Genomic DNA, 14,105 nt, shown 5'->3' with positions numbered 1-14,105 from the left:
TGTACATAAGGTCCCTCTTGATCTACAGGGACCTCGATAAGGGGTAAGCCAACTTCCCTCTCTAGGCTGTTTCATGCGTATCGTTGATAATCAGGATAGTCATATTGTGCATACTGGTACATCTGTTGTGTCGTTGTTTGTGTGGCAGCAATAGGCTGCGGTGGTGGAGCCGGCATGGACTGTTGTGGAGCTGGCATGGACTGTGCATGCTGAGGGACTCCTTGTTGGTTCTGATCCTGTCTAGGTGGCCGTGGTCTTTCCTTTGTTATACCTGGGGCGATATTATGTTTTAAGACTGGACAATCGTGTATATAATGACCTGGCTGTTTACAATAGTTGCATGTCCCTTTCACAGGACCTGCTGAATCACTGGACTGTGTCATACCCTTTTTATGACCGTCAGCTGGAACTGACTGGGCAACTAGCATTTTCATTTTCGTGTCTTCTTCTTCTACTCTCATGATGCAATCTGCATCCCAGGTCCCGGCTGCGGGCCACCTCTGACTTTCTGGTAAATCCGTGGTGTAGTCCACCCATAAATCAAGAAATAATACGGCATCTAGGCCATGCTTATGATACATGAAGTACCCTGGAGTGTCCCTAGGAGGAATGGGAACAGCTTCCTCGAGTACCCCTTTTCTGGTTTTGATCTGTCTTAATTTCGAAAAGAGCGGCATTTTGAGATCTGGTTCGATACTTAATCTTGAACACACTTGATACAATAAACACAATAAGGAACAGTCATTCACACCACAATAAGTAGAAAGTATTTAAAACATTTAACATTTAACATTTAACGAACAATAATGACTATAGGGAACTAGTTACTTAACATAATACTTGACACTAACTAGGTGATACTGAATTATATACTAGACATACTAGATATACTGCTAAACAGTACAGATACACTGCTGAAACAGTGCAGACCGGATTTGTGTACCCAAACCCGTCTTGACCGGCACAACCTATGTGCACGTCTAAATGCCTCCCCGGCAATGGTACTCACCGGGTAGCTCGGAACGGAAGGCCTCGGAACTGAACTGGACTGGAACTGGACTGGACCGGACTGGACTCGACTCGACGCGGAACTTCGGAACCTGGTGGGCCTCTGTATACCTCGGATCCTGCTCTCTCAGCTAGGCTCTGGTCGGGATACTTCGCACTTCTCACCGCCTCGTCTGGGTGTTGATCGCAGCCTCAGTCACCCCCGCTTGGCAGGAGGGAGATACAGGAAATCCTGCGGGTACGCGTTGTTGTCCGTCCGGCTGTGGCAGGAGACCGGGCCTGCAACGCACCTCCGGCGCGTGAGATGAGAAAGTGTCCCTGTTCGGGCGCCAATTTATGTGGTAAATATTTAATTACCGATACTATTTTTGATGCGGAAAACTATTAAGAATAACTCAGTATAATGAGAGGCAGAATCCGTGGTATTAGAGGTTCTGAAAGGGCTTTATTCCTTATACAATTCAAATTGCAGGCATCATATTCCATCACCACGGAGGTTCAGGAAGTGAAGGGCAATACATTATTGACAGGTAATCATTTTTATAGAAAAGGCATTACAGTGAAACAGATGCAGGAGGCGTAACAGCTGATAAAATAGATAAAGATATGCATACGTAACTAGAAATAGGCGTAACTAGGCGTAACTAGAAAACGTCATTATACATGATGTCACAAATAGGTGGATCCATGAAAGAATCCTGCAATGTCAGCAGAAATACTTGGCAGAGATGCGCGCGCAGCCGCATGACGTGTGATTGACGTGCAACTAGGGGGTGAAGGGGACTTGACATTTAGCTCTACATGTGGAGACAGAAGTCTGGGGGGTCAAGTCAACCTAATCCCAAATCATATCTAACATCCTATGTTTAAAGAACTATGTTATCCCAAGGGAAAGGTCTCTCGAACGAAAATCTATTCTATACTGACTGTGAGTGCGTGTACAAGCGTCTAAGTGTCTACATGAGATGCGAGGGGCAGAAATCTTCCATAGTAACAGGGCCATGAATTACTTGCATGAAGACAGAGAAGCCGGGCCCTTTGCTCGGTAGCTGGAAGGATGTTTACTTAAACTACTAGACAGGAATGCATTGGATGAGGAGCGGAGCAGATAATCTTGAAGGTGAAATACAGTTTTTGGCAGGCAGACAGGCCGAGTCAGGCACCGTTAGCCGCGCAGGGAGTAGGACAAAGTTCATGGATACAGATGCGAGCTCAGACTGGAGCTGTCAGAGGTAGAAAGCAGGGAAAGGCTTGATGGCAGCATTCAGGGCCTACTCGCCTGAACTGCAAAATGGAGTAAATGAACCATATAAAATCGGTGGCCTTTCATACTTAGGAATGGAATATCCGGCCCATTCATGGCGGATCTGAAAGAGGACATGTTGACGGTGGACGCACAGGTGTTTGCGTCTTCATAACTGGAACTAGAGGGAACATACATGTACTTGTAGCTTATACATGGAGCCGTTGGGGTCTAAGATAGGGGACATAACTGATCACAAAATTCAAATTTCCTCAGACCCCCCAGACTTCTGTCTCCATATGTAGAGCTAAATGTCAAGTCCCCTTCACCCTCTAGTTGCACGTCAATCACACGTCATGCGGCTGCGCGCGCATCTCTGCCAATTATTTCTGCTGACATTGCAGGATTCTCTTATGGATCCACCCATTTGTGACATCATGTATAATGACGTTTCTAGTTACGCCCAAATGTACGCCTCTTTTTATTACGTATGTATATTCTTATCTATTTTATCAACTGTTACGCCTCCTGCATCTGTCTTAATGTAATTCCTTTCCATATAAATATGATTACCTGTCAATAATGTATTGCCTTCCCTTCCTGAACCCCCGTGGTGATGGAATATGATGCCTGCAGTTCGAACTGTAAATTCCTTTGTAGCGGAATAAAGCCCTTTCAGAACCTCTAATACCACGGATTCTGCCTCTTATTTTACTGAGTTATTCTTACTAGATTTACCGCATCAAAAATAGTACAGGTAATTAAAATATTTACCACAACAGAACTAGGACACGCATGACTTAGAACAACCAGCAGTCAATGTGCCAGTCCTCAAATACTTCCTCCATCCTCTCTGTTTGCTGCCTACGGCAGCCAAGATAAGTTCTTTTATCCCGTTTTTGAGTTACACACACTTTACAATCCTGCACTATGTATGGTCAGATGATTGTGGGAGTACGAGAACGAGTCACAGATGGTGAGACCAAGAAGGGTGAATCAATTGTTTGTTTCCTTTAGGAAACCCTTTAATGTTCTTTCTGTCCCACTCTGGCTTGCGGGGCAGTAGCAGACTCGACTACGGAAACGCCCTCTATGCGGGAGTCCCGACCAAGCTCATCAAACGTCTACAACGCATCCAAAACGCCTCAGCACAACTGATCCTCGACGTACCACGCCACGGTCACATCACCCCCCACCTGAGAAACCTGCACTGGCTCCCCGTCAACAAGAGGGTATCCTTCAAGCTCCTCATCCACGCACACAAAGCACTCCACAAGACCGGCCCTGCCTACCTCAACAGTCGTCTCTCCTTCTACATGCCCAACTGCCAGCTATGCTCCGACGACCTCTCACTAGCCACCGTCCCGTGCATCCGAAGAACTATTACCGGAGGAAGATCCTTTTCCCACCTCGCCGCCAAGACATGGAACACCCTCCCACTGAGCATACGACAGACCCAAGACCTGCTGACCTTTAGGAGGCTACTCAAGACCTGGCTGTTCGATCAGTAGCACCCCCCCTCCCAGCGCCTTGAGACCCTCGCGGGTATGTAGTGCGCTTTACAGATGACTGGTTGATTGATTGATTGATTGATTGATTAATTGATTGATTGATTGATTGGGCAGATGGTGATGTGCGAGGTGTATGTTGATCTGTCTGGAGAAGGAGTCTCTTTACTGTCTCGCGTTCCTCTGGATGTTTTTCTCTTTTATTGTCTCTCGTGATACCCGTGACTGGCCAAGTCTTGAAGCTCCTGCCACTCCATCTCGCTTTTCTGGCTCGATGTCCCCCCCCCCTCTGTAGCCATTCTATAGCCCCACCTGCTCTGCGTTTAACGCAGGGTGGGGGGGGGCATTAGTGCCCAGGGAAGCCTTTGTGCTGAAGCGTTACCTGAATGCTGAATGCATAATACACTTTCCAGACACTAATTCTCAAACTGGAAAAGCTGGAAATATAAGAAATGGAGAAAAAAAGCGCAAACTCAAAATTGAGATCTTGCAGGTTTGTATATTTAAGTCGAATAGCTGTACAAAGACAGATCACACAACATGCCCAGCATCGAGTACTTCTGAATTAAGAAACAGTAAACAGTTGAGTGTCGGGGTCCACTTAGTGGCCAATCACGATCTCGTCAATCCACTGTCGAAAGGCTGTCACTGCAGAGTAGACAGCTGGCACAGAGGACGAGCAGGCGGGACTGGTGAAGGAAGACACACCAATCAGGTACCAGGCGCCGTATCTTTCACAGACCAGAGGGCCACCAATGTCACCCTGCAAGCAAGAGAACAGGAGAAAGGTCACAAGCGAGCTCCTTGAATCCTGGAGACCAGGCGTTCTCTGGAGGTTTCTTTTACAGATACATTCATACAAAATTCATGACATCACGCTTGCTGGAGGGAATGACTTTTATATATTTTTATAGATTTTTCACATGAAAGAAAAAACAATGCTTTAGCATGGACATAGCAATATGGTCGTTCGAGGTTGCCCAGAACAGAGAGCATATCACGATGATTCAACAATACAAAGGAAACTTGACCGTAACCCTTGCAACCATGAAGTGTGTTCATGAAGTGGGTGGTGCACATAATGTGTAATTACTGAGGCCCCCTGGTAACCTTCTCTTCTTCAGGATTTGTATCCAATGGAATATTATGGGCGCCGCCTCGAGTGGTGGGGCGCCTCCACTTGTGGGCTGATTCGGGGAGTCGGCATGGGGGGCCTCCTTGTGTGTCGGTGACCAGGTTGGTGCTTGCTTCCATTATGTTTGCTGTGCTCTGCCCCTTGGGCCTCTCATGTTCGCTGTGATTGGGGCGCCCCAGGAGCAGAAGTGGATGGGCTGGCATCCATCAGCGAGTGGATCCTCGCCCGCTGGTATTCCCAGGGCTAGAAAGCCCACATCCTGGTTTAGAAAGGTTCCCTGGCTACGTAAAGTAGAATGTGCTTCAGGATGGGCGCGTGCAGTTTTTCACCTCAATGTTAGTGAGAGGTTTCCCAGCATTCACTGCCTGTTCTAGTGTTTCCCCCATCCGGAGAAGCTTAAGGGTACTTGCTTGTGCGCATGCCCATGTAAGTAATGTGGTTGACCAGCATTGGGGGTCTGGGGCCGTGAGTGCCTTCCATGACATTGCTATTTGTCGTTAAAGCAGGACGAATGCAAGGTCATTGAACCTGTGAAGATGTTTGTCTCTCTTGGCTTTGGGGCAAAGACCCAATAGGCAGGGGCGAGGGGGCAGTCTGCAAGTTTGGCAACGATAGTGGTGATCTCATGCCAGACCACTTGCATCATACTGCACTCCCATACCAAGTGGTAGAATCCAGCGTTCCAGGGTTGAAAACAAACGCCTAATACGTTGCGGAGAGAGAAGGCATGATGTGCATAGTTAAATTGCATGAAGCGAAATCTAGGGTTGCGACTTGCGAGATCCCTCTTCCACCTGCTGAAGTGCCTTGGACCAGGCCTTGTCCGAGAGTGGCACAGAGAACACTGCTTGTGAGATCCCTCTTCCACTTGCTGAAGTGCCTTGGACCAGGCCTTGTCCGAGAGTGGCACAGGGGACACTGGTTGCGAGATCCCTCTTCCACCTGCTGAAGTGCCTTGGACCAGGTCTTGTCCAAGAGTGGCACAGGGAACACTGGTTGCGAGATCCCTCTTCCACCTGCTGAAGTGCCTTGGACCAGGCCTTGTCCGAGAGTGGCACAGGGAACACTGGTTGTGAGATCCCTCTTCCACGTGCTGAAGTGCCTTGGACCAGGCCTTGTCCGAGAGTGGCGCAGGGAACACTGGTTGCGAGATCCCTCTTCCACCTGCTGAAGTGCCTTGGACCAGGCCTTGTCCGAGAGTGGCACAGAGAACACTGCTTGTGAGATCCCTCTTCCACCTGCTGAAGTGCCTTGGACCAGGCCTTGTCCGAGAGTGGCACAGGGAACACTGGTTGCGAGATCCCTCTTCCACCTGCTGAAGTGCCTTGGACCAGGTCTTGCCGAGAGTGGCACAGGGAACACTGGTTGGGAGATCCCTCTTCCACCTGCTGAAGTGCCTTGGACCAGGCCTTGTCCGAGAGTGGCACAGGGAACACTGGTTGGGCGATCCCTCTTCCACCTGCTGAAGTGCCTTGGACCAGGCCTTGTCCGAGAGTGGCACAGGGAACACTGGTTGCGAGATCGCTCTTCCACCTGCTGAAGTGCCTTGGACCAGGCCTTGTCCGAGAGTGGCACAGGGAACACTGGTTGGGCGATCCCTCTTTCACCTGCTGAAGTGCCTTGGACCAGGCCATGTCCGAGAGTGGCACAGAGAACACTGCTTGTGAGATCCCTCTTCCACCTGCTGAAGTGCCTTGGAGCAGGCCTTGTCCGAGAGTGGCACATGGAACACTGGTTGCAAGATCCCTCTTCCACCTGCTGAAGTGCCTTGGACCAGGCCTTGTCCGAGAGTGGCACATGGAACACTGGTTGCGAGATCCCTCTTCCACCTGCTGAAGTGCCTTGGAGCAGGCCTTGTCCGAGAGTGGCACAGGGAACACTGGTTGGGCGATCCCTCTTTCACCTGCTGAAGTGCCTTGGACCAGGTCTTGTCCGAGAGTGGCACAGGGAACACTGGTTGGGAGATCCCTCTTCCACCTGCTGAAGTGCCTTGGACCAGGCCTTGTCCGAGAGTGGCACAGGGGACACTGGTTGCGAGATCCCTCTTCCACCTGCTGAAGTGCCTTGGACCAGGCCTTGTCCGAGAGTGGCACAGGGAACACTGGTTGCGAGATCCCTCTTCCACCTGCTGAAGTGTCTTGGACCAGGCCTTGTCCGAGAGTGGTTGCGGCAGACACCGTTCCACTTGGTCCGCACCCCATCCGCATATGGGGCTGGATTTGAGGGATGTGTAGAGTGTAGTAATGGCATGTTGTGTGGAACCATATGTTAATAGTGCATGTAACGTTTGGGGATGGAGGTGGTTCTTCGTCTCCCTTATTCCATGTGACATGTAACACGCGCTGTATAACATGGAATGTCAGAAAGTGACTGGTACCTCTTATATAAATTTCCATGATGTCATAAAGTGACATAAGGGTGCCACCTTGGTAGTGGGCTCCTAGTTGGGTGATCCCCGTCCCCCTCCATGGGTCACTTTCCAATATCTGCACCTCCCTGTGATGTCTCGGCAGGCGCCTTACCTCTATTTGAAGGGAGTATGGAAATTGGGGTTTCTTGCCATGCACAAATCTGCGCCAGCATAGTTGTGCCACTGTCAGCTGGCGCGTTTCCTACTGTGGGCACTTGTCTGGGTCTGAAACCATGTGCAAATACTCCTCCTCCCTAGTATGCCACAAATAACTGCTTTTCAGGGCCCATAGATGCCTGAAGCCAGCACATCGGCCACTGCAGCTGCGCCGCTGCATAGTACAACTCAAAGCTGGATGCACCTAGGCTGCCCTCGAGTAGGGGGCATTGTAGGGTTGTGAGAGCCACCAGCCAGCGGCATTCACCCAACATCAGTTCCAGTAGGAGGTTGTGAAGTTCATGGAAGAAGCACCAGGGAAGTACGATCGGGAGTGCTGCGAAGAAGTAAAGCGGCTGGGCTAGCATCGCCATCTTTGAGATCGCCACCCAGCCCAGTAGAGAGAGTGGCAGCGATTACCAAAAGGGTAGCAACTGGCGAAGAGATCTTGCACCATATCCACATTAACCTTTTTTATGTCTTTCTCTGAATGGTATGTCTGGATGCCTAGGTTTTTAAATGAGTCGTAGTGCCACTGAAGATGGAATTCCGTTGGGGCAAACCTGATCCGTTTAGGGGTCCGCAGCAGAGGGAACAGGCATAACGTGCTTCACACCCTGGACATTGGACAGCCTCAAAGGATATAGAGATGCCAGGGGTAAGTCCCTTTTCTTAAATAAAGATAAATGGGGAGAATTCTCTTCCCCAAAGATACCGATACACGGAACGCCTTAAGGAAGGAAGGGAAGCGGTGAGAGTCAGACGACACTTACGATCTGGAGAAACCGGTTACAGAAACCTTTGACACAGAAACATGACATTTGAAATTATGCCTTTTTTTCCCACATACGCGGGCCTGTCTCTACTGAAAAAGTGCTGATAACTGATTGAATAGGAATTCTACAATCTAAGGACAAAAAAGAATAGGAATACTGAGAGGAATCAAAGAATTGCGGCAGTGATCTGGCATTTCCTATTGAGATCCACAAAAAGTGTCAGCACACTACAGTGACCTGAAGAAGCCCTTTTAGGGTGAAACGCGTTGGCTGTGCCCACTTGATGGTGAAGAAAATAAAATAAAGAACTTTCTGCTCACACTTAAAACAGTGGATTGAATATCATTGCAATTTGGACGTCTCTTAAGACTATATTGCCGCTCATCTTTCTGTTAAACCGATACATGTGATGAGAAGGTTATAGCGTGCCAGAATGAAGATTCCAAAACGAGAATAGAAATAAAGGAGTACGTCAAGGAAACATAGACTTCGTTAACCGTCACTAAGGCATCAAAGGAAGTAACAAATTAGAATCTCTCAATCAAGATATGTGCAGTATTTTCTGAGGTTGCGTTTGACACAACCTCGCGGGTGTTCTCTAGAGAAGAGGAAAATTATCCTTCCCTCCCGGATGCCCCAGATCCGGCCCTGTACCTGTACCATGGGTTCTGCCAGGAGCTTTCTCTTCCATCTAGCCGCAACGACGGTGATCCGTAGAGGGTGTCGGCCTTTTCTTCTCCTCTTTTAGTGAGGTACAGAGTGTCCTTTCGGCTGGGGTTCGAAGTGGGGAACCCTTGTGTACCTCCTCTTCTCCACTCCCAAGAAACGAACCAGGTGGGTCTTGGTTTCTGGTCCTTCTCCGCTTCCGGGTTGTGGGTTGTTGGGATCTTTCTTCCTGCTTCTGTGTTCCACCTTTTAAGGAGGTCGTCTGTATTGCTATTGGCTTTGGAGTTACCGTGTGATCGAGGTCATCAGGTTCGCTTCCTGTTAGATTCTGTATGACAGTTTCCTGTGAAACCAAGCTGGGGTAGGGTTGTGGCTTGGGGAGATAGCACTTTGTTCAGGTGAGGGAGACAAGGGTGTATGGATGACATGCCACGGTATATTTTTCTTTTCCTCTATATCCTGTATCAGTTCACAGTCCTCAAATGCCCCTAAACTCATCACACAGGAGCATCAGCCCCAGCAAGGAAGGTTCCACCACCCGTAGAAAAACCAGAGCGCCATCCGCATATATCAAGATGATGTGTTGTGTGTCCAATTCCTCTGTCCCCCATTGGTGGGCGTGTTGTCTCAAGTCGCAAGTCAGCCAGGGCAAAGATCAACGGTGATAGAGGACACCCTTGCCTAGTGCCCCTCTGAATTGTGAAACTGCCCGATATTTCCTGTCCTGTCCAAACTTGCGCTGTCGGGCTCTTGTACAGTATGCGTTTTCACCCTAGATATCCAGGTCCGAATCTCATGTATTCAAGGGTCAGCAATAGAAAATCCCATTGCAGGTGTTGAATGCTTTTTTAATGTTCAGGGACACTGCCACCCGGCTGTGGTCCTTGGAGGGTGTCCTGGATTAGACGTATCAACCGTCTGATGAGGAAGGTCCTGCTGCCAGGTATGAACCCGACTGATCCTCGTGTGCAAGTGTACCAAGTAGAGAGAGCAATCTGGTCGTTCATACCCTGCCTAAAATTTTATAATCCAAATTCAGCAGCGATAATGGCCCGAAGGAGTGGACGTATGATGGGTCCCGGCCTGGTTCGGGCAGGACCATGATCAAGGCTTCCCTCAATGAGTCCAGGAGGTGTCCTGTCATTCTAGCCTCGTTGAACTTCTCCCATAAATGTTAAGTAATGAGGCCGGAAAAGGTGGCATAATACTTGACTGGCAGCCCATCTGCGTCTAGCAGCCCATATTTCCCACGATTGAAGAGGTTCATCTAGGTCGGTTATTTGCAGAGGGGGACAATTTGGACAGTGGAAAGTTTCAGAAAAACCCAGAGAAGGAGTGTCCACCGTCCTGGATAGCGATTGATGCTAATCACGAAACGCAACACTGGTGGCCAATGCATTGTGATCAGAGATCCCTCGTATGTCCTAGTCGTACCAACCGGGTACCTCTGTTGGTCCTCCATTTCCAGCCAAACTAGTAGACTCCCCAAGAGGTCTCCCTCAGCATGTTACGTGGATATGCGGTGCTAGTAATCGACTTTTCCCAGTCAAGCCTCCACTTTGTTGCGTTTTTTACACATCTGTTGAAGCCCTATCGGCTGTCATGAGCCGGTTTGCCACCCGTTTCCAGAGGCCACAATTCCATATCTAGAGTCAACAATTTCCCTTGTAGGATACAGAATATCCCCCATGCAGCTGCCTCGCATTGGCCCCACATGAACACTTTATGTGCGTCCCACTCTAGTGGTCAGAAGTGGGTAGAACCTTTGTTCAAGTTAAAATATTGGGCAACGTATTTCACCAGGTCGCCCCTAAATAGTGGGCTGTTAATGCTTCTGTCGGCATCCTCCAGGGCGGTACCCTAGTATACGGTCACCTGTAGCGTGCAGTGATCCGAGAGGGTGCGTGCCAAGTACTCCGATCGCAGCATTAGTGCGCCCAATTGTTCAGTGCACAGAAAGAGGTCTGGGCGAGTGTGAATATCATGGACCGGGGAGAAAAATGAGAATTGAGTATCTAGCAGGTGCCAAAGCCTCCACCATCATATATGCCTCACTGTGTGAGCCGATTGTTGAAGTGTTGGGTTGTGCTTCCGCATGCAGCATTATGAGGGGGGACAGAGCATTTGCGGGCTATATCCGGCACTCAGTTGAAGTCCCCCCTCCATAGCACTGGGGAGTAAGGATCTCAAAAGCGTGCCCAGCAGGCACGATTGGTTAATGTTGGTGGCACACACCACCGCCAGTGTGTGGGGAGCACTTTTAAGGTTACATTCTGTTATAACAGAATACCCCCGATGTCCTCCCTTTGGTGATCCACTACATACGGGACCCCCAGGCAATCCGAATGAGTATTCCACAGGTATTAGCTGGTGCAGATGCGCCGTACACTTGCCTCCTCCATTTTGTGCAGAGCCTTTGCAGTTATGCTAGTGTAAGGTGTGTTTCTTGCTGCTTGGCATGTGACAGTTTTTGAGATAGGCATGAAAGCAGTAGCCCTTGGCAGGGATGGCCATTCCCCGCACATTCCACGTTAGTACATTCTATTGTGGGGTGTGACTGTGTGTTTGTCCCCATGTTACAAGGTAGTCGTGTGTCTCGTGTGTCGTGCCCACATGTGTTGGTGTTCCATGCATACATTCCCCTGCGCCAGGTGACCCTGACCTTACGGCCATCCACTCCAGTGATGACGTAACGGCATCTAGCGGCTCCAGAAAGTGACTCCATGTAAAGCAAGAACAACTGTAGCGTCAAAACGTCTAATCCAGAGTGTAACTCCTTGAGAGCAGTGACAAGAACAAGTATGTCAACAAGTCTGGACGGAAGCTCCCCCAAGGTCAGGGGACTCCTGCGTCCCCAACCATAAGTCCCCAACTCATAAATGATAAATAAAAACATTGCAATGAGTCCTCCTTGGAGTCTGTATGGGGTGTGGGCGTCTGCTGCACATGTCATCTGCTGCAGCGTACACATTCATCTGCACAGAGGCAGGCCTGGCCACTTCCCCTCCACTCGTTAAGGTGCAGTTCTCAGCAGTAGGGGGACTTTCACAGTAAGTCATCAGCGAACCATAGTGTACATGTACTGCTCGATTTTCCCGGCCTTCCGGTGTTATAGAGCGATCCATATGACTTCAGTCTCTTTCCATCCAAGTCTAAGGACTGGAGTAGTGAATAGGGCCTGTCTATTAGACACTTTTGACACAATCCCGTGCTCCTACCCATAGCTCAGGGCCTACACACATAGCCTAGGGGATAGATTCGGTAGCCTTGAGGATAACTTGCCCTATAGTGAGGGTATTTCATAGAGCTGTGTTGAATTCAGGCCTGGTAGGCCTTAAACGGGAGAGACTCCATCTTTCCTCCTGCTCTGGCAGCTTGGGAAGTTTCTAGGTCATAGGCAGTGTTTTAGTTATGAGGTGTTATTCGCTCGGAGAGAACCGGTTCAGGCCGGCCCTTATCGAAGGATTGTATTTTTCTTCATGCCGAAGACACTACATCAGGCCGGCCGGCTGGGAAAGTGTCCTTGGTGCGGGGAGGTACAGGAATTTGGTGGGCGGCAGGTTTCGAGCTGGAAATTTCCATGAGAGAATGCACATCTATATTAGTGAAAGTCTGAGGCAGACACTTGCACTTGCTTCTAGACCATAGGCGGCATCTGGCCGTTAGCAGAAAAGCTATTACTTATTCCAGGGAAGACGGATGACGAACTCGAATCTAAAGAGGACAGAGTAGCCGACAGGGAAGAGGTTCCAGTGACTCGGAGAGGGAGAAGGGAGCAGACCCACAACTGTAGAGGGGTGACTTCCAGGCGAAGCCGAGGCATAGACGAGAAGGGAACCTAGATGACCATTGAGCACGGGCTACGTACCATAAAGGTGAAGTCGACCCCTTTTTCTTTAGAGTATACAACTTAACCTTTCACTTTCCTTGCAGGTTGTCTATATATATAATGTATTCTGCGAATGTGCATGTGGCATTTAAATAAAGTATTTAGCTTGTTGTACGTTAGCATGTGTTGTGTACTTTTGTATAGGAGGATAGCCTATTCTTTAGTCAGAGTTGCCTTAAAATGAACAGAGGTTAATCCTGGTCAGGTAAGTGGTAACTGGATGAGGGGGAAAACAAGCCCCTCGAACTAGAGAACAGGTTGTGCTCAACTAATAGTCTTTGTGTGATCTGATATATGGTAATCCCGATTCCCCTGTTGTGTACCACAGTAATAATAGGATGAGCTCGTGCTAAGGCTGCCGTGTAGGTAGGTGATTCTGGACCTGACTGAGGTCGCGAGACTGTGTGTGTTGCTGCCGAATGGGTAGGAGATTCTGGACCTGACTGAGGTCGCGAGACTGTGTGTGTTGCTGCCGAATGGGTAGGAGATTCTGGACCTGACTGAGGTCGCGAGACTGTGTGTGTTGCTGCCGAATAGGTAGGAGATTCTGGACCTGACTGAGGTCGCGAGACTGTGTGTGTTGCTACCGAATGGGTAGGAGATTCTGGACCTGACTGAGGTCGCGAGACTGTGTGTGTTGCTGCCGAATGGGTAGGAGATTCTGGACCTGACTGAGGTCACGAGACTGTGTGTGTTGCTGCCGAATAGGTAGGAGATTCTGGACCTGACTGAGGTCGCGAGACTGTGTGTGTTGCTACCGGATGGGTAGGAGATTCTGGGCCTGACTGAGGCCGCGAGATCGTGTGTGTCGCTACCGGATGGGTAGGAGATTCTGGACCTGACTGAGGTCGCGAGACTGTGGGTGCTGAGATTGCGAGGCTGTGAGGTCTTGATATATATATATAATAGGAATTCTCTGTCCTTAGGTGGTACATATATATATGCTTATTTAGGTGTAAAAAGGCCCTAGGGAGGGGGTAACGTTCTGTTTTGGGTCAGAAGGGCTCTGTAGAGCAGGTTCTACCCAATCCAAAAACCAAAGCAGAACATTTGGCGTCACGAACTGTTTACGTAACCTGTGTGCGTTGTGGTTGTCTTGTGTTTGCTTTCGGCGTGTGCGTGATTTTCTTTTTTGTATATTTGCGTGTATACTTTTTCTTTCTCTTTCTTTCTCTCTTCCTTTCTTTTCTCTGCGTTTCTTTTTCTTTCTTTTTCGCGATGTTTTCTAGGAAATCGAAATCTACTCTTAAATTGTCCGTTGATATTCCCGGATGGGATTCAACGCCTTATGGTGCCTTGGCCCGAGAGTGGGCT

At 49.2% G+C, this 14,105-nt stretch overlaps 1 protein-coding gene across 1 annotated transcript in view; it reads right to left on the bottom strand.

Annotated features, from left to right (window-relative positions):
* Positions 1-4,238: 4,238 nt before the first annotated feature.
* Positions 4,239-14,105, bottom strand: part of LOC146813608 (chymotrypsinogen B-like) — a 77,240-nt gene continuing 67,373 nt past the window's right edge. Inside the window, exon 7 of the mRNA XM_085609096.1 lies at positions 4,239-4,522. Within this exon, the coding sequence (XP_085465222.1) occupies positions 4,361-4,522 (162 nt within the window). The 3' untranslated portion in view covers positions 4,239-4,360. The remainder of the gene's footprint in view (positions 4,523-14,105) is intronic.

This window comes from Triturus cristatus, chromosome 6, assembly GCF_964204655.1.
Source record: "Triturus cristatus chromosome 6, aTriCri1.1, whole genome shotgun sequence".
Classification (NCBI taxonomy): Eukaryota; Metazoa; Chordata; class Amphibia; order Caudata; family Salamandridae; genus Triturus; species Triturus cristatus.
Note: the sequence above shows the minus strand (reverse complement) of the source record. Positions and strands in the feature narration are given on the sequence as shown.